Source organism: Suricata suricatta, chromosome 3 (genome assembly GCF_006229205.1).
Source record: "Suricata suricatta isolate VVHF042 chromosome 3, meerkat_22Aug2017_6uvM2_HiC, whole genome shotgun sequence".
Classification (NCBI taxonomy): domain Eukaryota; kingdom Metazoa; phylum Chordata; class Mammalia; order Carnivora; family Herpestidae; genus Suricata; species Suricata suricatta.
The window spans coordinates 31,625,364-31,648,302 of record NC_043702.1 but is presented as its reverse complement, the minus strand read 5'-3'; the positions used below and the strand labels follow the sequence as shown (position 1 = coordinate 31,648,302).

The 22,939-nt window shown below is 36.9% G+C and overlaps 1 protein-coding gene and 1 long non-coding RNA gene across 2 annotated transcripts in view; one reads left to right on the top strand and one right to left on the bottom strand.

Moving 5' to 3' along the window:
- The window catches only part of FAM117B (family with sequence similarity 117 member B), a 79,954-nt gene extending 68,900 nt beyond the window's left edge, over positions 1 to 11,054 (top strand). The window contains exons 7-8 of the mRNA XM_029933282.1: positions 1,074 to 1,194; positions 7,164 to 11,054. Coding sequence (XP_029789142.1) covers positions 1,074 to 1,194; positions 7,164 to 7,482 — 440 coding nt within the window. The 3' untranslated portion in view covers positions 7,483 to 11,054. The remainder of the gene's footprint in view (positions 1 to 1,073; positions 1,195 to 7,163) is intronic.
- Positions 11,055 to 17,031: 5,977 nt separating this feature from the next.
- The window catches only part of LOC115287520, a 9,622-nt gene continuing 3,714 nt past the window's right edge, over positions 17,032 to 22,939 (bottom strand). Inside the window, exon 2 of the long non-coding RNA XR_003906521.1 lies at positions 17,032 to 17,154. This is a non-coding gene — a long non-coding RNA (uncharacterized LOC115287520). The remainder of the gene's footprint in view (positions 17,155 to 22,939) is intronic.

The following is a 22,939-nucleotide window of genomic DNA, read 5'->3' as shown; positions in this document are numbered from 1 at the left end:
GGGGGGCTGGGGGGAGAGTACAGGCACAGGGAGTTTTGCTTCCAGGTGACTCCATTGTGCGCCCATGTCTGACATTGAATTAAATCTTTTGGTTGGGCTGTGTGTTTCTTATCAGGAATCTGCATATTAATTACTTACCTGTACCTTTAGGATTAAAAGGAGTGGTGAGTGGAAACCATTTAACATGGCTCCTGGTACTTAGGATTCATACTTTCTACTTTTACTTCAGTAATAAGTAGGAATCTAATGAATTTTGTGTAATGCTATATTTGACTTTAAGACACTAATCTCTGAATTTCTTTTATAAGAAAATAGGACCCCAGTGATACTACCAGCAAAAAATTTTATACCTTAGTTAACACAGACTGAAAATTTTAGAATACTTAGGTAACATATCAAGAATTTTAAGTTAATAGAGTATAAACTGAGGACATCAACATTGAACAGGAATACCAGAATAAAGAAGTATTCACTTTGATAAGGTTAATTTGGAAGGATTTCAGAACTTTGAGCTAGATTTTGAAGGAAGTTTTGGCATATGAACAGAGATGGACCTCTTGGTTATGGAGGAGTTCATAGGCAAGAGGAAGTCTTTGGCATATAGTGCACAAATGGCTTCTAACTACATAGAGCAGAGATGATAGCCAGAGGAGCAGAGAAATCGAGAAATTCTGAAGGGCGAGCTAAAAGTGAATGATAAGCAACCAGTGAAGAGCCATCTCAGTTACATGTAGCGGGAAGAAAGGAAGTGGCATATGAGTCTCTGCTGGGAATATAGGAAATGAGGGAGCAAGACAGACCAATGTTCAGTGCTGTGATATAGTGATACAGGCCTAAGCTGTAGTAATCCTAAGTGGAAAAGAAATAAAAATTTTTTGTTTTGTGGATTTAACAGATATTAATTATCTCCTCTTTACCTGGTATTGTATTAGATCTTGGGGGATGATGATAAAACACTGTTTCCTACCCTCAAGTAGTTCATGGTGTCGGGGGAGGTCACAAACAATTAAATGTAGTATGACTGCATTTATGTGGTGGTGTTTCTTAGTAATCCAGCGTGCCATTTTTTGCAGAGAATGGAAACAACTCTCCTTTACCCAAATATGCAACTTCACCAAAACCTAACAACAGTTACATGTTCAAAAGAGAACCTCCCGAGGGCTGTGAACGGGTCAAAGTCTTTGAGGAATGCTCGTAAGTACCCCTCAAATAACTTTTCATATGAGAATTTTCAAATAAGTTGAAGAATACGGTGCTCACCCATATATCCACAGCCTAGACTTTGTATACAGTTAACATTTTGTTATATGTGCTTTGTCTGTGTGTGGTGATAGTAGTTTTTGCTGAAGTGTTTGGAAGTAAGTTGCAGACATTATACTTAACCTTAAATACAATTTAATATTGCTTCCTAAAAGTAACTATAGTACTTTTATCTAACCACAATACCATTATCACATCAAACAAAATTAACAGTAATGCTTAATATCAACTGATATCCATTTGTTCTTCACATTTCCTCTCTTGTCCCCAATGTGTCATCTGTGGCTATTATTTTGGAACCTGTGTACAGTCAACATCACACACAGAATTTAGCAGAATATTTATTCAAAGCAGATCATGGCTTTCACCCAGTATGTCTTCCTTCTTTCAAGGATTGAATTCCTTTCAGTTTTTATATACTTTTGGTCTCTAGTTCTTTAAACAATATTAGAAATATTTTGTCTGCTAGCATAGGAAACAGAATTTGGTTACTATTACAGTAACAGAATCATGTTCCTGTGATACTGTGATGAAACTAACGTAAGAAGCAGGATTTAAGCAGTGTCAGGTACTGTTGGTATGTGATCTCCTATATTCATATTTCTGTTGGCTAGTACTCTTTAGTCAAGTACTACAATTTTAGACTCGATATTTGCTCAAAAGGTATTAGAGCCTTCATATTTTCACAGCTCCTTGCTTTGTAAGTGATGGCTACAGGATGATAGGTGTGTGTGAGACAGCAAATTAGGTGATGAACATTATTTGGGGATGTGATGGTAGTACTTAGCCCTCACCTTCCAGCTCACTATAGCCGCATGCCTAAGAGTCAGCCTTCTGGCTTTTTCTCACTTATGAAACCTGGAACACCATGTGAAGATTGTCCAACCTTGTCTGACTCCATGTAATTTATCTTTTTCCTCCATTATGAACATCTTGGAATCATTTTGAAACATGGCATCCTTTTGTTCCTCTGTATGCTACTCCTGTCAGTGCTTCCTTTAATCTAAATTCTGAATAATTTTGCCAAACAAAGAGCATTGTTTTTGAATCCCTTTAGTTTCTATACTAGGAACTCCCAGCTCTCCATCTACTATCTGCTTTTGTGACAGTAATTGAAAACTCTGTTGGAGCAACTGCTGTGTCACTTTGTCAGTCTAAAAGCTTGACTGGAGCAAGCTGAGAATTTAAGTAGAATTTCTCCAGATTTATTTCATGGATTCCCTGAATCATAATCATCTGGGGTAGTAGTTGAAACTGCAGATTCCCAGGCCTAATGCATAAATATGGAAATAGGACCTAGACTATACATCTCTGATAAATACCTCATATTTTTTATGCCCATTTTGCAGATGCTGGCTTGGACTTTATCATGAGAGTTCTTAAGGGATGCCTGAGTGGCTTAGTTAAATGTCTGACTATTGATTTCAATTCAGGTCACAATCTCATGGTTCATCAATTTGAGCCCCACATCTGACAGTGCAGAAACCACTTGGGATTCTGTCTCCCTCTTTTGATGCCCTTCCTTGCTCGCTCTCACTTGCTCTCTCTCAAAAATAAATAAAAAAGAAATGGAATCATTCTAGGGCCACCTGGGTGGCTCAGTTGATTAAGCCTCTGACACTTGGTTTCGGCTCAGATCATGATCTCATAGTTCATGAGTTCAAGCTCCCCATCAGGCTCCAAACTAATAGTGTGGAGCCTGCTTGGGATTCTCTCTCTCTCTTCCTCTCTCTCTGTCCTACCCCTACTTGCACATGCACTCTCTCTCAAGATAAATAAACTTGATAGAATGATCCCATTTCTTTCTTTCTTTTTTTTTTTTTTTTAAGTTTTTAAGTAAAAATCAAATGGTCCACATGGACCTTTTTGGAGTTGAGCTCTTTGATTTACTCATTGGTAGTTAAGATTTGCCCAAATTCAGAGAAATTGTTGGTTGCCTCAAAAGTAGTTTGAATTTCTTTTATAAATGACTTTGTGTGAATATTGATTATGTAGTTTGGTGTCCTGTGGTATCTGCCTTAATCTCTTGTATTTGGAAATTTTCTCAGGACTTAGTGTCTGAGCTGCAGTATCAGTGTCTAAAGGGAGCCAAGAGAGTGTGTGTATGTGGAAGGGTAGATAGAGCAAAGAAATAGAAGGTAAACCCTGATGTGTTACATGTCTTATGGCCCATGCATCTGTTATTAGAGGATAAACTTGCTTTTTTTTAAACTGTACATAGTTGGCTACAAATTATACTGATAGAAAGGATGTGTAACACATAAAAACTTACTCATTTTTAAGCATTTTCATTACATATAAAAAAATTAATAGCATTAACCCGAGTGGATTTCTTAGAGGTAATTTAACTTTCTGTGAATAAAACAAATTATTTGAAGTCTAAAAAAATTAGTCTCTTTTGCACTACCTCTGTCAAAATGAGAGCAAAACCCACTGGGCACACTAGCAACAAACAAACATACATTTTTGGTCCAAATTAAAAAGTTTTGAGCTTATTTAATCATTCTTTCAGGAATATTTATACCTTTAACTCTTACTTTTGGTTGAAGGAAGTAACTCTGACTGGAACTGGGGTTGGAGTGGAGTGAGGGTTGATCTCTGGTTTCTAGAAATGTATGTTCATTTACCTGAATGCAAATAGGTGGTTGACTTTAGACTCAGAATTTATACTAGATTTTGTACTTCTTTCAATCTCTACATTCTTTGTGATACAGCACATACCATAGTCATGTCATCTGCACCTCGTCCTTTTTTAAAGGAAGTCAAATATGCTGTTTCTTCCTCCAAACTAAGAATTCTTTGGCCTTAGTTACTTTAGATTGCTAGGTATTTTGGCCTTTTTGCAATAGAGGGGTATTTAAAAATATATAACATTATCCTCTCTTTCTCACCCTTCTTCCAATTATAAGTAACTTGGATCCACCATTTTCCTTGCTAATAATTAATTCCTACATTTAAAAAAAATTACAGGAAGAATTCCTTGCATCGGTATAAGAATACCTATAATTATTATCCAGCCTATCCATCAATTTTTGAGAAAGTCCGCTTGTAAACAGTTTTATCTATTTTGAGACCCAGTTTTGTTTGGAATAATTCTTAAGGAAAAATAAAAATTTTAAATTAGTTCTGAGATTTGTATTTATAGTTATTAAGTTGAAGCTTTGAAGTAGTATTAGTACTTGGTACTCAGTATTGGTACTTGGTACTAAGTAGTATTAGCATAGGTATTGGTCACATGTCTCAGGGGTGGATAATCTGTTTCTTGAGTAAGCACCTAGAAGAATGTTAGCGGTCAGGAGCGATTCCTCTTGCTAGGTTGGGGTGGCAGCTAGATCCGGACAAAGGAAGGTGTTGTGGTTTTGTTTGGTGAGGGAGATTGGTGCTTTTTATTGTTACTATTTTGTTTCTTGATCTTGGTACTAGATAGATAATTTATTACTGTTTACATTATTTTGTGTGAGATGTTTTAATGAAGGCAGTAAGAAAATTAAGTCATTTTTATAAGATAACATAAAAAAATTAATAAAAACCTAGGCCTCATTTGGAGGAGGGTGTAAAAATTGGCCCTTTTCCAGTAAGATAAGAATGAAAAAAATTTTTTTCATGTTTATATATTCTTGATAGAGCGCCAGTGGGAGAGGGGCAGAGAGAGATGGGGACAGAGGATCCAAAGCAGGCTCCACACTGACAGCAGCCAGACCTGGTGTGGGGCTTGAACCCATGAACTGCAAGGTCATTACCTGAGCTGAAGTCAGACACTCAACTGACTGAGTCACCCAAGAGCCCCTAATGCTATTTCTAATAATTCCACCTTCAAAAGAAAATTCAAGCATAATCAAATTATAGAAATCTAACCTCAACTTCCTATCTTCTTTAAGGAATTGAAAACCATACTCTCACAATAAACTATTAAAAATAAATAAATAAATAAAAATTAAAAAAAAAAGAAAACCATACTCTCATATAGTAAAAATAGAGGAGTGTGTGCTCTTGTTGGATCACTGATCTACCCAGACACACTTGTGGTCCTAAAACTACTTGACATTTCCCCTGTATATAAGAAAGAAGAGTGCACAAATAAAATATCAGCTAAATGATTTCTTTGTTCTTAAATTATGGTATTTATCAAAGCTGTCCTTGGGTAGTATTCATTGTTAATCAAATTTGCCCACCAAAAGCATTGTCTGCTTGAACGTTTTTCTTTTTCTTTTCCTTTTCCTTTGTCTTTCTGCACTCATTCCCCAGGACCATTGTTGGTTAATTTTTTAAGACCCAGCTCAGATGTTACTTCCCTTATCAGCCTTCTTTCCACCAAATTCTCCTTCTTCCTCTGACACAGGTATCCACTTCTTTGTGTTACCTTTAAACCCTTTACAACCCATTTTTATCACATTTGTCAGACCTCTTACAGAACTTCTTGAGATTTTTTTGTACTAGGGACACCTTTGGCAGAGATTAGGGATGCTTGAAGTAATTTGTAACTTCTCTGAATAATGTTTTAATTTTTTATTTATTTATTTTTTTAGTTTGTTTATTTTGCGAGAGAGCACGCATGCGTGCAATCAGAGGAGGGGCAGAGAGAAAGGGAGAAAGAGAATCCACACTGTCAATGCAGAGCCTGATGCGGGGCTTGAGCTCCCAAACAGTGAGATCATGACCTGAACCGAAACCAAGACTCAGACGCCCGACTGAGCCACCCCAGCGTCCCTGATCATGTTTTTAAATGCACAAAGCGTACAAGATTACTAACGAGATTCATTATGTTGACATACATTCCTAGTTCCAGCAACTCCCTTCCCCCAAGAACTATATATTTAGTCTGTCTTCTTGTAGACGGTTTCTTTTTTGGATCCCCAGAATCTGGTGCAGACTTGGCATACTTGAATTTTAAAATTCATTAGGAAAGATGAGAATCATACTTTTATCTATGATCCTATTACCTTTTTTCACCTGAATCTTGATTTATTTAGGTCCTCCCACCTTAATTTCTTTTTAATTTTGTGGCATTTCCATATTACTGTAACAATGTAAGTTTTTAATATCTTTACTATGGGTGAGTCTTCAGGAGCGCCTAAGGATAGGAAGGGACATGATTTTATTTTGATTTTATATTTCCATTATGTGTATCAGAAAGCCATCATGGTTAACTAAAAAAAATGTTCCAAAGATATTTTTAAGCACACTTGAAGAGAAAAAACTCATGCCTGCTGAAGTTGAGTCATACAGGGGTATTAGCAAAAGATGGACATTATATGTCCTTAATTTACTTGCCTTCCTCCTTTCAAAATACTACAGGTTTTGGAAAAATTGTTAGTATTGGAACATATTTTTATCTTTAAACATCTAGAATTTATTTTGCTTTGAAAAAAATTTTTTAATGTCTTTATTTTATTTTGAGAGACAGAGGCAGAGAGGGAGTGGGGAGGGGCAGAGAGAGACACACACAGAACCTGAAGCAGGCTCCAGGCTCTGAACTGTCAGCACAGAGCCCGATGTAGGGCTCAAACCCACGGACCGTGAGATTATGACCTGAGCCAAAGTTGGACGCTTAATCGACTGAGCCACCCAGATGCCCCTAGGAAATTCTTTATTCAGAATAAATGGCTATCTTAGATCTTCATTGAGGTACAGTGGTCATCAGCCTGAGTCACCTGAATGGTGCAGGGGGCTCTCCAGAGAACTGAAAGCAGCAGAGATGAATGATGTACTTATTGCATTCTAAGATATATATTTAGAATTAGGGGTCTAGTTCTACTTGGGCCCATAACATTCAAAGCTTTTGACATAACTTGAGTTTTGTATTCCTTTCATTATCTATAAGTTCTCTCTTTAGGGAAAAAAAAAAAAAAAGACTTCCAGTATTCTGTGACATAAAACTGCTGGGTTGTCTGTTCTATGCCTAGGCCAAAACAGCTTCATGAAATCCCAGCCTTTTACTGTCCTGACAAAAACAAGGTGAATTTCATCCCTAAAAGCGGCTCTGCCTTCTGCCTGGTCAGCATCCTCAAGCCACTCCTTCCCACACCAGAGCTTACCCTCAAGGGCGCTGGGCACAGTCTGACAGTTACCACTGGCATGACAACCACTCTGCTGCAGCCTATTGCTGTGGCCTCCCTGTCTACAAACACAGAGCAAGACCGGGTCTCTCGAGGAACGAGTACAGTCATGCCATCGGCCTCTCTCCACCCACCACCAGAACCAATTGAGGAAGCTGAAGGATAGGGGACAGGCTGTGTGGCCATTTTTCTGGGCAACTGAGAACCTCCTCGGATCAATTCATTGGGACGGCATCGCGCACTCCCAGTCAGCTGTGATGTGCTCCCACTTCTTGGTGACACGTCACAGTGTGACTTCTGGAAGAAAGCAGCGCCCTCTGATGGCTTTGCTCACTCATGAAGGCCTGCCCTCATTGCTTAGCCTGCTTTTTCTGAAAGCACTGACTGAAACAAATAAGGTATCATTCTTTACTTTTGGAGGGCTGATATCACATTGTTTTTTTGTTTTCAAATTAAACTTCTTTAAAAACAAAAACAAAAAACCGATCCCTGCAAACATAATTCCTGAAGGGAGACGTGAATGATGCTGCAAGAACCATCTTTTATATGAAAATGACTATTTTATAATACCAATGTTACATTTTCTGAAACGTAGCAGACAGGATGTTCAAAGATTCTTTGGTGGCCTCTTGTTTCTTGTTTCCCTTTCTAGATGTGTGCTTTTCTCGGCTGTTTTCAGCTTTGGGACCAAAGGGATTGTTGACATTTTCCCAGCAAGCTTAGTCTCATGACTATGTTCTTCTCCCAGACAAAAATTGATAGGTAAATGCATTGAACAAATATATAACAAGAGATAAAAAGCAATATTAAATAATAGTACATTATGTGATTTATGTTTTTTGATGTCAGAAGTTTGTGCTTTGGGTGAAATACTTGTAAAACTGCTGTTTTCTTCACTACTCCTGTACACACATTTCACCATGTGGTCAGAAAAATTATAGTCTGGAGACAAGTGCTTTAATACGTTCTCACCCATTGTTGGAACTTGGTTTAAACGTCAGTGAGCCAAAAGGAAACTACCCAGTGTTGATTGCTAGATAGGAGTAAGGAGCCCCTTTGGTTTTCTGCAAAATATTTTATCACATGCTTTCCCTATATCCCACTGTATCATAGTTCCAAGAGGTCCTAAAATGACTGTGCATGGATTTCCTCCTTTGCTTTTGTGATGTTGTTGTCTCGTGGGTTTGGTCAGGGTTAGTAGTTTGCCGGGAGTGTAATCCATTGAATAGAAATCCGTAGTCACAGAATCTTGCGACTGACATTTTCTTTATGGTGTTTGGCACTGAGACAATGTTGCTTACAGATTTTGATAGTTTTTTCTCCAGCATTCCACACAGTGTGGAGGACAGGCAAAGAGAGCTTTGGAATATTTAAATGGGATTCTTTGAAAAATCCATACAATTTTGGGTTTAGGCTCCTCTTAATACAATCACTGCCAATATCACATGACAACACTGTTTCATGTTTGTGTATGTGGTAGTGAAATTAAGGAGCAGCTATTTTTAAGAATGAGTTTCAGCAAACACTGTTGATAAAAAGCATCCTTCTAAGACCTTCATGTACTACCTATGATGCAATAATTTAATATTCCTATACATATTATAGGGAGAAAAAAATTTAAATGCTTGTAAAAGGAATACAGTTTAGAGGGTTAATATGTCAGTTTGTTCAGACATATACCATGAAAGAAAACTTAGTGGTAGCAATAAATCTTCTGAAAGGACTTCTTATATTCATGCACCTTTAAAACATCTAAGTAATTAAAATTATGCCCTGTGAAATTTAAAATGGAGATGTATTCAGACAGATTAGAAAAATTCAGACATTTGAATAAATCTGTCAGTTAACACTGATAAATTTTGGGACCTTCTCCATCCAAAACTAGTTTACTGGTAATTAGTACTTTGTGGCTTCTAAATCAGTAAAAGTCAGTTATTCAGGGTCTGTATTTTCTGGTTGGTTGGTTTTTTGAGAACCCTCATTCTTTGCCTTATATGTGATGTCTTTGACTTTACCGTTTCACCACTGAGAACTGCTCTCTCAGAAGTACAGAAGAAAAGGTGAAACTTATCGGGTGAGTTGGTATGAATGGTAAGAGGAGGAAGTTAAAAACAAGTCTAAAATAATCCTCAGTTTTTGGATTACTTGAATTCCGTTAAATCTGTGTTTTTCTCCTTACTTTACACTTTCTTCTGTTCATTCCTATAAACCACAAGGGCAAAATGCCACCTTATAAACAATTTTTCCTTTTACTCTGTTGTGCATGCTTGTATAATTCACATCTTTCTGTAGAGTTTTATATATCTTTTATCTAAAGTAATTTAAAACCAGAGTGGGGGAACAAGCTTAAGCGTTATTATTTACAAAGTCTTACAACTTTTAATGTTTGGTTGTAAGGAGAATGTGAATTTGCAGGTAAATGAATTGTACGGTAACCAAACATACCCCTTGGGTTTGGGAGAAATAGAGCCTGAAATTTGAAAGAATAAAAAAGGTACAAGGTACAAACAATTCTAGCTGCCAGTGCCAAAGGGCTAATTTTTGAGCATATGAGCTTTACTGCAGTCTTGAGAAAATATTAACCGTAGGTCCCATTCAGCTCTTTGGCTTATTAACCCTTATTAGTTCACAGATGGCTGATTTTTAAAAAAATAGACCTACTCTCAATAGAATATTTTCTAAAATTACATTCCATGATTATCTTGTTTTTCTGTAGAAAACCATACAGAAGATAAAATAGAATAGCTTCAGTGGGAATATAATTTAATTTTTTTAAGTTTTAAATAAATTTACTTCCATTGCAGTAAAAGAAATAGCATATATATTTTGGTAAAAGTATTCTCTGGTTATTTGCTTTGTCTTAAGTTATTTTTTACTCTTGATTTTTTTTCCTTGTGATGATAAAAATTTATTGTGTCTGATCATGACTAAGCCTTACTACTTATTGTAGCTTTTGTTAGCAATTATATTTTTGAAATATCTGTTTTGTCTCTTTGGTTAACATGATGAGCATGAAAGCCAAATTATTTTTGAACTAGAGTCTTCATTTTGTTTAAAATATTTCTTACACTCATGACAAGCCAAATCAGCCTTTTGGAAGGTGCTGTTGCTAACAGTGGGATAACTGGCAACAAAAATGCCCCCCCCCCATGTTCTTTCTTTTAAATGGTTGGCTTTTACAAGAAAAGAGACATTTTTTAAAATGGCAGAATTTATAGCCTATTGTATGTCCAAAATTAGGACTGGGTTGTCAAGATTTCCTTTTGTTAGAGGAAATAAAAGAAATATTGACATTACTGAATTTTAGTTCACTGTTCTGAATGTAAGATTCATTCCTTAATGCTTGGAATTTTGATGTCTCAAAATCAAACCAGTGGAAGTGCTGAATTTGCATTTAAAAAGATAAGAATACTTCGCACTTTAAAGTTTAAGTTTTACTCTGCCTAAATTAACGGTAAGCAGAGGAGCCCTGAACGCTACTTTGTTTATACAATCCTGTTAAAGAATTAATTTATGTTTTTTAAGTCTGTATCTTTCATCTGTTTAAACTATGTAAATCTTTTTAAAATGTAATTAAAAAATTTTTTTTCTATCAAAAATCTCCCAAGAAACAGCATTTCCAATGGTGATAAATATTGTTATTATGTACTTATGTAGTCCCTGTATCTGAACACTTAATTGCTGCCTCACAAGAAAATAGAACATTTATGTTAAAAATAAAGTCTGTTCTTCTTGAGAGTTTTTTTCTCTGTACTTTTATGAATGTTGCCTCAATTCAGATTTTCAGACACGTGTAGGCTGAAGTAACTTACAAATAGAATATTCTTTTTCACAAATGTATAGGAAAATGAGTGTGTTACGTAGCAGGACATATAGTATTATCAGTTGTTACTACTTCCTTACAATTTCTATACTTTCTCTAGAACTTAAAGTACCTGATCTCTGTGGTAAGTGATAAGGACACTGAAAGATAATACGTGTGTATAAGTAATTCTGTGCTTCATAGTTTTTAGAGATTTAGCTGGGACAGACACCCAATTTTATCCAGAATTACACATACAGGACTTTTTTTGTTTTGTTTTGGTATTTTATTCCTTCAAAATCAGCTGTGTTCTTCCTTTCATATAGTGGCTTATACATGCAAGATAATTGTTTAGGCTCAGGGATGTAATCTGTGTGCACAGAACAGAACTAGTCAGATGTGCCCCGGGGAAGGCTGCACACAGTGTGTAACATCTAGAAAACAGGACACCATTTCAGTGAAGTTAAAAAGTCATCACAGCAGTTGGTCATGAAAAGTCTTCTAATTACATTGTAAAAATTTTTTTTAATTATTTCGGGGGTGGGGGAGTTTACCAGAATTTGGGAGTAACTAATGAATATACATTTACACTATAAATTTAATATAGCATCAAATGCAAAGAGAACCTCAAATTGGTTCCAGATTTTTCTCCCGTTCTTTTCTCTTACAAAGAGGTTAAGAGGAAAAAATTTAGATCCCAAGTTGGGTATACCCACTTCTCCTGTTTATTTGATTCTTTTTCTTTGATTCATTAAATATACCACACACACACACACACACACACACACACACACACACACACACCTTTTTAGGTCTATAATGACCTTTTCTCCTTTAATTGTTTTTAAGTGTTTCTGGAATACAGTATCTTCTTTATTAAAAAAATTTAGATGTTTATTTTAATTTAAGAGAGAGAGCACAGGTGGAGGAGGAACAGAGAGAGAGAGAGAGAGAGAGAGAGAGAAGACACAGAATCTGAAGCAAGCTCCAGGCTCTGAGCTGTCACCCCAGAGCCTGAAGCAGGGATCAAACCTATGAACTATGAGATTGTGATCTGAGTCAAAGTCAGACGCTCAACTGACTGAGCCACTCAGGTGCCCCTGCAGTATCCTCTTTAAAGCAGTGGCCTGCCAATATATATCAATATCAGGCTCTTTTCTTGGCTAAGATAAGGTGTGCTTTTACAATACCTTTATTTTAAACTTCTACTGGAACATGGGATTGTAATACAAATAGCCTTTGTATCTCACTGGTTTAGTGTTTTTCAAACTAGGTCTTGAAATGAATTTGCCGGGTCTAGCCAGCATTTAAAAAAATGAATCAGAATAGAAAAAAATAAGTGTTCATACACAAGGAGAGTATTATTTGTGTGAAAACTTTTGCTAGACATAGAAATACATAGCATCAGGTTGTAGAGTGAGTTGGAAGCAAAGTGGTTTGAGAAATATTCTGACTCCAGAGATCGTTTTTGTGCATATGTCTTTGGGCTGCTCTGCTGTCCTAACAGAGAGGAGACTGGAGTCTGTAAGACATTGCTTCTACTTCCCTTTTAATAAGTATATCCAAATTACTAGTTTGGTAAAAAAATAAAATACTAGTTGTCTCTGCAGTTTGCATCTTCCTTAAACTGAGAATTCACCTCATTTGATTTCTGTTTGCCGGTATGGATTGGTCTTCCTAAATCATTAGGTTTTATAGAAGACTATCATGGAGGCTCTCCTGTTAAAAAGCAGGAATATAACCATTCATCTCAATTCCATGCCTTAACACAGTTATTTCTGAGATCATTGGGATAATTCAGAGGAGATGCAGAAAAAGACCTGGCTTTAGGGCCACAGTTTGGGTACCAGTTCTGGCTCAGCAGCTTCATGGTCATGGGATCTTGAGCAAAGAAGTGAGCTCTTTGAGCCTCAGTTTTATTATTTATGAAATGAAGGAACTGCTGATCGTGCTGTCCTTAACTGACTACTAGAATTTGAAAAAAACTTATAAAATTGGGAACACTTATCATCTCCATTATGTTTTATTCTGTAACTTTATTCATTCCTTAGGAAAGCCAAAAGTTTTCAGTCATAGAAAAATGGTCCCAAATAATTCATTTTAGCTTGTAGAGTGATTATACAGTTAACCCCTGAAAAAGTTTTTTCCCCCCATAAATGTATTGGAAAAATTTTAAAGGTTCTTGACAATTTGTAAAAACTCACAGATGAACTGCATAGCTTAGAATTACCCCCCTCCCAAATGAGAAGAAAGGTAGCTCATGAATGCATAAAATGTATGTAGATAGTGGTCTATTTTATTATTTACTACCACAAAAGATACACAAATCCATCATAAGTGAAAATTTATCAAGACTTTAGTGCACACACAACTATATATGGTGCCATCTGCACTGAGGAGGAATGTAGACAAATATGAAGATGCAGTATCAAGTCATAACTGCATAAAGTCCTAGTACATGCTGTGTTACTGTAATTTCATTTACACCTGTTGCTGTTAGAGTACCCACACACACCATGTGACTCTCCAGTAAATTTCATATGGCAGTTAAAAGTGATCTTGCAGTTTTCTTGTATTTTTCATCATGTTTAGTGCAGTACCATAAACCTTGAATAATGCCATGGACTCATACAAAGTGCCACTAGAGATGCTGGAAGTTCCCCCTAAGAAGCAGAAAAGAGTGGAATTGCTTGATAATGTACCATAGACTGAGGTCTGAAGCTGCAGTGGCAACATTTTCAAAATAAATTCAATAGAAGGACCATTATAAAAAAAAATGTGAAGCCATTGTGGTTACATCAGCAAGCATGAAAACCTTGCAAAACACCTTCTTTTAAAATCTCATATTAAAAATGCAGCTTTTATGAGGATGCAGGATTACTGTAAGAAAGGCGTATCTGTAATCTAATACAAGAAAACCCCAAATCATTTTTATGAAGTTAAATGCAGGCTCTAAAGCGGGAGTTAATGCCAGTAAAGGATGCCACAAGTTTAGAAAGTGGTTTGGCTAGAGACACCTGAGTGGCTCAGTAAGTTGAGCATTTGACTTTGGCTCAGGTCATGATCTCACATCACGGTTCGTGAGTTTGAACCACACATTGGGTTCACTGCTATCAGCGTGGAGCCTGCTTCAGATCGTCTGTCCCCTTCTCTCTCTGCCCCTCCCCTGCTCATTCTCTCTCTTCCAAAAATAAACATTTAGAAAGTGCTTCAGCTTAAAAAATGTAAAGATAACAGAATGACTTTCCTTACGAAAGCCAAAAGTTTTCTTTTGGCCAAGAGGCAGCAGATGAGTTCCCAGACATCTTTAAGAAAATAATCAAGGAGAAAGCATATCTGCCTGAACAGGTTTTTAATGCAGATGAAAGCGCCCTATTCTGGGGGGAAGGGGGGTAATGCCACAAATGATATTTAATAGTAAGGAAGTGAACACCAGGATTTAAAGCAGGAAGGGATAAGCTAACCCCACTGTTTTGTGCAAATGTAGTTGGGTTTATGATCAGTACTGCCCTTATCTATAAAGCTGCTAATCCCCAAGCCTTGAAGGGAAAAGAAAAATACCAAGAGTCTTTTGGTTGTACAAGAAGGTCTGGACAATGAGAACCCTTTTTCTGGATTGGTTCCCTTGAGGCTTTGTCCCTGAAGTCAGGAAGTAACTTGCCTGTGAGAGACTGCCTTTTAAAATTCTTCTGATACTGGACCGTGCCCCTAGAACGTATGAGTTCAACACCAAAGACATCAAAATGGTTTACTTGCCCCTAAACACAATGTCTCTAATCTGGCCTTATAGAGCAGGGGTCATAAGGACTTTTAAGGCTTGTTACACACTGTACTTAATGGAAGAAGGTGTCAACACTGTCGAAGAGAAACCTGATAGAACATCATGAAAGTCTTGAAGGATTACACCACTGGAGATGGCTGGCATCACTGTTACAGAAAAAGCCATGAACGCCACGAATCCTAATAGAAAAAATGGCTACTGGAGAATATTGGGTCCAGATATTGTGCATGACTTCACAGGACTTATGACAGTCAATCAAGGAAATAATGAGAAATTTTGGATGTTGCAAAAAAGAGGGGTGTGTGTGTGTGTGTGTGTGTGAGAGAGAGAGAGAGAGAAAGAGAGAGGGAGGGAGGGAGGGAGGGAGGGAGAACAGTTTGAATATTTGGATCTTGGAGAAATTCAAAAGCTAATGGACCACACCAGAGAAATTAAAATATTTGATGGAGGTGAGTGCTACCACACCAGTGCCCGATGAGGAGGAAGAAGATGTAGAAGCAGCAGCCCCGGAAGACATTGACATTAGACAATCTGGCAGAAGCATTCTGGTTATTCATGACTACTATCGACTTATTTCAGAACATGGACCCTTCTGTGATACAGGCACTGAAACGAAAGCAAATGGTGGAAGGAGGATTGATACCATATAGAAATATTTTTAGAGAAATGAAAAGGTAAGTCAGAAACTACAGTGTATTTCTGAAAAGTTAACAGTGCATGTGCCTAACCTTCCTTCTTACCTGTTCCACCTCCTCTGCCTCTGCCGTCCCAAAGACCATGAGATCGACCCTCCTCCTCGTCCTCAGCCAGTGCACTACTCAGTGTGAAGATGAGGATGAAGACCTTTATGATGCTTCCACTTAATAGTAACTAATCATTATTCCATTACTGTTGACTATGTTGTGTCTTCATAAAAATCTAATGATTGTATGTCAAGAACTGCACGAGATGTTTTTGTCATCATTGTATTGCCTAAGTATTCATTGTGAAGAACATTGTGTGCAAGACAAAGTGGGTAACCTATCCTTACATAGGCGTTAAGGTAAGTGATATTTAATACAAGATTAATGTGTTTTGATTTATATCATTGCTTTCAACAAATTCCATTACAATATGCCTCTCATAACTGAAGCAACAGTATCAGCCTATCATCACAGGTTTAGTGGTGTTTAAAATTGTACTCTTTTCCAATACTGTATTATGAATGACCCTACTATTTAATGCCATAAAAATATAACAGTCCATTCATTATAGACTAGGCTACTGTAAAGCAATCATATTGATGCTGCTTCACTATCAATGTGTGAACTGTTATACCTATGAATAAATATGAATTTTTTTTTTACAATATCTTCACTTTTGATGTCTAGTGTTAGTAATACGTAGCATCTATGGTGTTTTTTGTAAGATGTAGATGCTGCTGATTTAGGTACTAACAAATTATTAAACTTGTTGACATATGGTGTCAATAAGTTACAGTACAGTACTGCAAATGTATCACCTCTTATGATTTTTTAATATTTTCTTTAGCTTGCTTTATTAAAATACAGTAGATAATAAAACCTATATAACATGCTATTGGCAAGCCTTCTGGTCAATAGTAGGCTATTAGTATTTTAGTTCTAGGGGAGTCAAAAGTTACACATGGACTTTTAACTCTACATAGGGGTGGAGGTAGCTGACCAGGGATAACTGTATAGTCGAAGATATTGAACTGAAATCAATAAATAGGTAACACTATTGATAGCTTACCAAGTACCAGGCACTTTATATGTTAACTTTTTACCCTAATCTTAATAATCCAATAAAGCCAAACACTCCTATTTTTACCATCTTGTAGATGACCAAATTGCAATTAGATGAACTCTTCCATGGTCATCTGGGAAATGTCAAAGTCTGGCCTTCAACCAAGCCTGACTGCAGAGTTCAAACACAAAGCCTCACTGCTACAGCCAGAATAGTAACACAGGTGTTCAGTATCGTTGCAGGTTATGTGCTATCGGGTGATTGCCTCATTTTCCTTTGTCATCGTCTTTGTTGCTTTAGCTACTGGTAGCTTGGTTCAGAGGGTGAAGAAAAAGGACACAACTTAGACACCAATTCCTTACCAAAGAAGTTACTGACATGAATTCTCAAGCTCTGTTAGTTTTAATGTTGCACAGGTGCAGAAACTTCATGAAGTATTTTAATTTGGAAGCACAACTTTTAGAGAGGCAGAAGCTGATTTCGATCACATTGGTAGAGGTTTTTTTAACCTGACATTTTAAGGAAAAGACAAAATTAATTTTTAAAAAATCGTAAGTGTATTCTTTAATCCCATGCCCTATTTCCCCCATCCCCCACCCAACTCCCTTCTGATAGCCATCAGTTTATAGTTAAGACTGTTTCTTGGTTTGTCCCTCTTTTTTCCCTTTTTTTCTTAAAGTCCACATGTGAGAGAGAGCATATGGTATTTGTCTTTCTCTGGATGACTTACTTTACATTATACTCTCTGGCTCTATCCATGTTGTTGCAAATGGCAAAATTTTATTCTTTATTATGGCTGAGTAATATTCCATAATAAACATAAATATATATATACACAGATATACATATACCATATCTTTATCCGTTCATCTATCAATGGACACTTCGACTGCTTCCATAGTTCAACTATTGTAAATAATACTGTAGTAAACGGGTGTATATATCCCTTTGAATTAGTGTTTTTGTTATTTTGGGGCTAAATACACAGTGATTACTGGGTCATAAGGTAGTTCTATTTTAAATTTTTTGAGGAACCTCTATACTGTTTTTCAGTGGCTGCACGGTTTGCATTCCCAAACTGTGCACAAGGTTTCTTTTTCTCTACATCCTTGCCACAACTTGTTTCTTGTGCTTTTGCTTTTAGCCATCCTGACAAGTGTGAGGTGATACCTTATTGTCGCTTTGATTTATATTTCCCTGATGATGATGTTGAACATCTTGTTATGTGTCTCTTGTCCATCTGGATGTCTTCTTTGGAGAAATGTCTGTTCATGTCTTCTGCCCATTTTTTAATTGGATTATTTGTTTTTTGAGTGTTGATTTGTAGATGTTCTTCATATGTTTTGGATACTATATCTTTAGTGTATATGACACTTGCAAATATCTATTCCCATTTAGTAGGCTGCCTTTTAATTTTGACTATCCTTTGCTCTGTATAAACTTTGCATTTTGATGTAGTCCCAATAGTTTATTTTTGCTTTTATTTCCCTTGCCCTCTGCCTAGAAAAATGTTGCTATGGACAAGGTCATTGAGATTACCGCCTGTGTTCTCTTCAAAGATTTTTATGGCCTTGAGTCTTAAATTTAGGTCTTTAATCCATTTTGAGTTTATTTTTGTGTATGGTATAAGTGGTCCCATTTCTTTCTTTTGCATGTTACTGTCCAGTTTTCCCAACACCAATTCATTAAAGAGACTTTTCCACGTTGGATATTTCATTCCTTCTTTGTTGAAGATTGATCATATAACTGTGTTTATTTCTGAGTTTTCTGCTCTATTTCACTGGTGTACTTTTATGTCAGTACCATACTGTTTTAATTACTACCACCTTGTAATGTAACTTGAAATTTGGAATGACGTCTCCAGGTTTTTCTTTTTCAGGATTGCTTGAGCTATTTGGAGTCTTTGGTGATTGCATACAAATTTTAGGATTGTTCATTCTGTGAAAACTACTGTTGGTATTTTGATAGGAATTGCATTAAATCTGTAGATTGCTTTGCGTAGTTTAGACAGCTTAGCAGTATTTTTTCATCAGTGTTATAGTTTTCAGAGTCTTATACCTCTTTGGTTAAGTTTATTCCTAGGTTATCTTACTGTTTTTGATATAGTTATAAATGGGATTGTTTTCTTAATTTCACTTTCTGCTCCTTCATTAGTGTATAGAAATGCAACAGATATCTGTACATTGATTTTTGTATCCTTTGATTTTGCTGAATTCATTGATCAGTTCTCGTAATTTTTTGGTGGTTATTAGGATTTTATATATATATATATATATATAGTATCATGTTATCTGCAAATGGTGAAAGATTGAACTCTTCTGTACCAATTTGGATGCCTTTTATTTTTATATGCTGTCTAGTTGCTGTGGCTGTGGCTTCCAGTACTGTTGCATAAAAGTGGTGAGAGTGGACATCTTAGTCTTGTTCCAGACCTTAGGGTAAAAGCCATCAGGTTTTCACCATTGAAGATGATGTTGGCTGTGGCTTTATTCATGTATGGCCTTTATTATGTTGTGGTATGTTCCCTCTACACCTATTTGGTTGAGGGCTTTTATCATTAATGGATGTTGTACTCTGTCAAATGTTTTCTTCTGCATCTATTGAAATGACCATACGGTTTTTATCCTTTCTCTTGTTGATGTAACGTATCATGTTGTTTTTGCAAATATTGAACCACCTTTGCATCCCAGGAATAAATCCCACTTGATCGTGTGGGATTGTTTTTAATGTATTGTTGGATTTGGTTTGTTATTATTGTGTTGAGGATCTTTCCATCTATATCGATGAGAGATACTGGCCTGTAGTTATTTTTTTTTGTGTGGTGTCTTTATCTTGTTTTGGTATTAGGGTGATACTGTCCTCATAGTGAACTTGGAAGTTTTCCTTCCTGTTGTATTTTTTTGGAATAGTTTGAGAAAAACAAGTATTATCTCTAATTTTTTTAAAGTTTATTTTGAAAGAAAGTGTGTGCAAGTGAGGGAGGGGCAGAGGGAGAGAGAATGAATCCCAAGTAGGCTCTTCACTGTCAGGGCAGAGCCCAATGCAGGGCTTGAACTAAAAAACTTTGAGATCACGAACTGAACTGAAGTCAGCCACTTAACCAGTTGAGCCACCCAGGCGTCCTTATTATCTCTTCTTTAAATGTTTGGTAGAATTTGCCAGTGAAGGCATCTGGTCCTGGACTTTTGTTTTTGTGTGAGACTTCTGATAACAGATTCAATTTCATTCCTGGTAATAATTGGTCTGTTCAAATTTTCTATTTCTTTCTGCTTTAGTTTTGCTAAGTATGTTTCTAGAATTTATCCTTATCTTCTAGATTGTCCAATTTGTTGGCATATGGGTTTTCATAATACTGTTATAATTGCTTATATTTCTTTCTTCTCTTTCATTAATGATTTTATTTGGGTCCTCTTTTTAATGAGTCCTGCTAGAGGTTTATCAATGCTGTGATCTTTTCAAAGAACCAGTTTCTAGTTTCTTTGATCTGTTGTTCCATTTTTTTTAAGTTTCTATTTTATTTATTTTGCTCTTTATTATTTCTATCCTTTTGCTGGGTTTGGGTCTTATTCTTAATTTTCTAACTCCTTTAGGTGTAAGGTTAGGCTGTTTTGAGACTTTTCTTCCTTCTTGAGGTAGGCCTATATAGCTCTAAACTCTTTTAGAATCAGTTTTGCTGCATCCCAAAGAATTTGGACCATTGTGTTTATTTTCATTTGTTTCCATGTAATTTTTATTTCTTTGATTTCTTGGTTGACCCATTCATTGTTTAGTAGAATATTATTTAACTTTCAACTATTTGTGCTCTTTCCAGATGGTTCTTGTGATTGATTTCTGGTTTCATAGCACGTGGTCAGAAAAGATACATGTGATGACTTGGACTTCTAAAAATTTGTTGAGACTTGTTTTGTGGTCTAACATGTGTTTTACTCTGGAGAATGTTCCATGTGCATCTGAAAAGAAAGTGTACTTTGCTATTTAGGATGGGATGTTCTGAATCTGTTAAATCCATCTGGTCTAGTGTGTCATTCAAAACCATGGTTTCCTTGTTGATTTTCTGTTTGGATGATCTGTCCATCAATGTGACTGGGGTGTTAAAAGTCCCCTGCTGTTGTGTTATGGTCAATTATTTCCTTCATATTTGTTATCAACAGTTTTATGTATTTGTGCACTCCAATGTTGGATGTGTAAGTATAATTGTAACATCTTCTTGTTAGATTCTTCCATTTATTATTATATACTGTACCTCTTTGTCTCATTACTATCTTTGTTTTAAAGTCTAGTTTGTTCGGAGCTGGCTGGCTCAGTTGGAAAAGAAAGTGACTCTTGATCCTCAGGGTGGTGAGTTTGAGCCCCATGTTGGGTGTAGAGATGAATAAACAAACCTTAAAAAGAATAATATTGTATAGTTTATCTGATACAAGTATTGCTATTCTGGCTTTCTTTGGACATTCACATTTGCTTGATAAATGTCTCTCCACTCTTTTATTTTTTTGAGAGCGAGCAGGTGCATGCACGTGTGCACATGGGGGAGGGGCAGAGAGAGAGGGAAACAGAATCTGTGAAGCAGGCTCCAGGCTTAGCTGTCACCTCAGAGCCTGATGCAGAACTTGAATCCACCAACCTCAAGATTATGACCTGAGCTGAAGTCAGATGCTTAACCGATGGAGCCACCCAGGCTCCATTCCCTCACTTTAAAGATGTAGGTCTTTAAGCATCTGATTCAGCCTAGGTCATGATCTTGCTGTTCCTGCGTCATGCTCTATGCTGACAGCTCAGAGCCTGGAGCCTGTTTTAGATTCTGTGTCTCCCCACCCCCTCTCCCCCTTCCCCCCCCAACTCTGTGTCTCTCAAAAATGAGTCCTTTGTAGGCAATTATATAGATGAGTCTGGTCAAAATTAATGTTTTTAATGTTTATTTTTGAGAGAGAGCGAGCGAGCGAGAACACGAGTGGGGGCGGGGCAGAATACAGACTCTGAAGCAGGCTCCAGGCTCTGGGCTTGAATCCACGAACCATGAGATCATGACTTGAGCTGAGCTGGACACTTAACCAACTGAGCCACACAGGCACCCCCAAAATTAATTTTTTAATCCTAATTTGGTATAGCCATTTTAGAGGCCAAAATGAAATCACCTAGATTATAATTTAATATGTGAGCCCAGGGGCACCCAGGTGGCTCAGTCAGTTGAGTGTCTGACCTCTACTCAGGTCATGATCTCACAGTTTGAGTTCAAGCCCTGCACTGGGCTGCGCACAAGACAGTGCAGAACCTGCTTTGGATTCTCTTTCTCTCTGCCCCTCCCCCCATGTGCATGCACACACACACTCTCAAAATAAACTTAAAAAATGTGAACCCAAAGACAATAAAATAACAGTATATAAGGTTAATAGTGGTTATTCCTGGATGGTAGGGCTCTGGATGATTTTTCATAAATGAATGGGTATTATTTTGAGGTGAGGAAAAAAGAAACCTTTTTTTTAAATGTAAAAACACGCATTTCAAAATCTTACCTATTACCACCACCCATATCTCTTTGTGGTATTTACTTTTTGGACTTTGACCATTTATTTATAGCACTGAGTGAAGAATCATGTTTTGACTTGAAATGCCAACAGCAGTTTTGGGTTTTTTTTTTTTAAAGTATTTATTTTGAGAGAGAGCAGGGTAAGGACAGAGAATCCCAACCAGGCTCGCACAGCCAGCATGGGGCCAGATGTGGGGCTCGAGCCCAAGAACCAGGAGATCATGGGGTGCCTGGGTGGCTGAGTTGGTTGAGCGTCCTACTTCAGCTTGAGTCATGATCTCACGGTTTGTGGGTTCAAGCCCTGCATCAGGCTCTGTGCTGACAGCTTGGAGTCTGGAGCCTGCTTCCAATTCTGTGTGTTCCTCTCTCTCTGCCCCTCCCCTGCTCGTGCTGTCTCTGTCTCTGAAAAATAAATAATTAAAAAAAGAACCAGGAGATCATGACCTGAGCTGAAATCAAGAGTCGGATGCTTAACTGACTGAGCCATCCAAGTGCCCCACCAAGGTCAGTTTTTAATTCAACTTTTTAGTGTTTTTAAATGGCACATTAAAAAAGGAGGAGACATTTTATTAAAGCTTGGCATATTGATGTGACTAATCCTATTTCATAGGTTTTCATTGCCTTATTTAAACACCTTACTATTATAGGTTTTAAGTGCATTACTTAAAGTATTGCTGAATTAATATTTAAAGTTTGTTTTTCTGTCCACATCATGAATCAATAAGCATTTTGCATTTTCTTTCATTATCTACTCAAAGTCATGCCTACTG